Source organism: Aphanomyces astaci (genome assembly GCF_000520075.1).
Source record: "Aphanomyces astaci strain APO3 unplaced genomic scaffold supercont1.150, whole genome shotgun sequence".
Lineage (NCBI taxonomy): Eukaryota > Oomycota > Saprolegniomycetes > Saprolegniales > Verrucalvaceae > Aphanomyces > Aphanomyces astaci.
Genome location: NW_009798413.1, coordinates 42,847 through 45,507, shown reverse-complemented (window position 1 = coordinate 45,507; position 2,661 = coordinate 42,847). Strand labels below are relative to the sequence as shown.

Below are 2,661 nucleotides of genomic sequence, written 5' to 3'. Positions count from 1 at the left end.
GTTGCGGGGCTTTGACGGCGATGGGGCAGAGGTGGTGTTGCGGGGCTTTGACGGTGATGGGGCAGAGGTGGTGTTGGAAGGGGGGGCAACTGCACCACCAATTGCACTAGCGACGTTGATGCGTCCAAACCCGTAGTTGTTGTTGGGGTACTTGGAATCCGACACCCCCCCACAGTTCTCGTTGTTTGGAGTCAACGTGGCCGTGTCTGCAGTGGTCGTGAACGCTTTGTACACTTGAATCGTACTTGGCGCCCTTGTTGGCAGACAAGTAGAGGGCAATGGCACCAACGACGTGAGGAGTCGCCATGGACGTGCCCGACTTGATCTTGTATTCCGAATTGCCAGTGTTCGACGCTGAAAGAATTTCAGTCCCAGGAGCCGACACATCGGGCTTGATTCGACCGTCTGCCATTGGCCCGCGACTGCTTTTTGTCGACAGCTTGTCGTCGAAGCCCAGGTTACCCACTCCAATAACATTCTTGTAACCAGCTGGAGTCCACGTCGTTGAGCATTTAGAACCAGTGTTGCCGTTGCAAAACACGGGAATGATGTCCGCAGCGCGCCACGCGTCCACGACGGCTTGGTATGCATTAGAATTCACTTCGTCTCCCCAGCTGTTGTTGATGACGTCAGGCGCCAACTCGCACTTGGGGTTTTTGCCCGTCGCATCCGTCGGGCACATCATCCATTGCGCACATGCAATGAGCACCTCTTCTGCGCAATAGGCGGGGGTCAAGCATCCGCGGCAAGCTATCCACGTGGCACCCGGAGCTACGCCGATGCCGTTTTGGCCAACAGCTGAGCCCGCGATGTGGGTGCCATGGCCGTCAATGTCGATAGGGGTTGGGGACTTTTCAATGGCATCGAACCAGCCGTAGGTGGATCTCCAGTTTCCCTTCAAGTCGTCGTGGGTATGCAAGACACCAGTGTCGATTATACCAACCACGATGCCTTCGCCACGGTTGCCATTAGCCCACACCGCAGGGGCGCCGATGAGGTCGATACCCCATTCGTTCGCAGCTCGTCCAGAAGTTGTATTGTTGTCAGCCCATCCTTGAGGAATCTCCACGTCAGATTCGTCGTCCTCGGAGGTGACTGAACTGACTTGCGCCGCGACCGGACGACGAATGCGAGCCACATTGTCCAACTTGGCGAGTTCGTCCACCACGTCGGGGGTGACGCCGTACACATGCATGTTGCCGTTGATATAGTAGCTCTCGACACGGGTCGTCAAGGCTTTGGGCTGCGACGACAGCAGCTCTATCGCCGAGCGCTGGGACGTCTCCATGTTGCTCTCCAAGAGGGAGCGCACATGGGCGATGCTCGAGCCGCGATCGTTAAAGTTAGCCCGCTCACGACGAGCGTCTTCCAGGGCGCGCTGGTTGCCTCCTTTGAATTCAATCACAACATCCACGTCCTCATTGGATTCCAAGTGGCGGTGGACGCTGGGGGCGATTTTGGCCGTGGTGAGAGCTGCAAATGCAGCGATGAAAGTAGGTTTGATCATGCTGCAGTTGCTGGCAAATTGAAATGTGAGAAGGGTGTCGTGACTATAAGGAAACAAAAATAGATAGTATGAATTGTTAGACAGTCTGTTATTGTGAATTCGGATAAGCTACTGTATCAGTGTTGAAGGTGGGATAGGGTGCACACAAGGATTAGGGAATCACAGGAAGAATCGGGGAGAGATACATGTTACTAGTATCGGACAAAACATTGACCTAGACTTACAGTACAGTGTAGTTAGCGACGACAGAGCATCCATCCGCCCGCAATATACGTCTGATACCTTGACAAGTCTGTCCCACAGTTGCTTTGGACTCATGTGTTGCGGGGGTTAAAATGCGCACGAGAATGTAAAAGATCGTTTGGAAGGCGCAAAATGATGTGTGCGTGCCTGCTTTAACTAGTTACTCCTCGCAGTTACCAGGAATGCAGAATTAATCAGAAAACAGCCAAATTGACACTCCAATCTACTACTGTATAAACCCTACTACAGACTGTACTGTGCGTAAGGTTTAGTATCGAATGAAAGTACTTGAAATCGTAAGCGTTCAGAAACTAAGCCAATCGATCACCGTACGTACACTGTAGAACCGTCATAAGAAGTCAAGCACTCATTGTAGTACAGTATTGTACGAATCTGCAAGGCCTTCGAAAGTCTCATCACTACAGTTAGTTAGGACCCGTCTGGCCACATGAAATATTACAATATTCAGTCCCAAAACGCCATTTTGGGACCGAATTCAACAAATCTGATCAAAATTGAAACATATCTTGCTTGAAGAGATTTAACCCAAATCCAATAATTCCACGCGGGGTTTACAGTATTATACTCGTTGAAGAGGTCCAAAACGCCATATTACAAAATGGGTCTTTTAAGCATACCTCCATTTTGAAAATGGCATTTTTGGTTATCCCATTTTGCCAGAAAATGGAATATTATTTGTGAAATGTTACCAGACGCACCCTACAAAACAATTTTGTGGATAGGGTAAATCGCTTCTCAAATCGAACGAGTGGTTCGTATACTGTACTCATTGCTGGCCTGCAGTCTCCGTCAAATGGATCAGGTCCTTGATGAGATATCTGCCGAGAGCCTGTTCATTCTATTACATCTGACAGTACAATCCGTGGCAAGCTTACGAGCATCCCCAACCG

At 50.4% G+C, this 2,661-nt stretch overlaps 1 protein-coding gene across 1 annotated transcript; it reads right to left on the bottom strand.

Annotated features, from left to right (window-relative positions):
• Window positions 1-106: 106 nt before the first annotated feature.
• On the bottom strand, window positions 107-1,507 carry H257_18263 (hypothetical protein; the record flags this gene model as incomplete). The annotated part of the gene is made up of 1 exon (XM_009847290.1): window positions 107-1,507. One exon carries the CDS (start codon window positions 1,505-1,507, stop codon window positions 107-109), a length of 1,401 nt encoding a protein of 466 aa, XP_009845592.1.
• Between the last annotated feature and the right edge of the window lie 1,154 nt (window positions 1,508-2,661).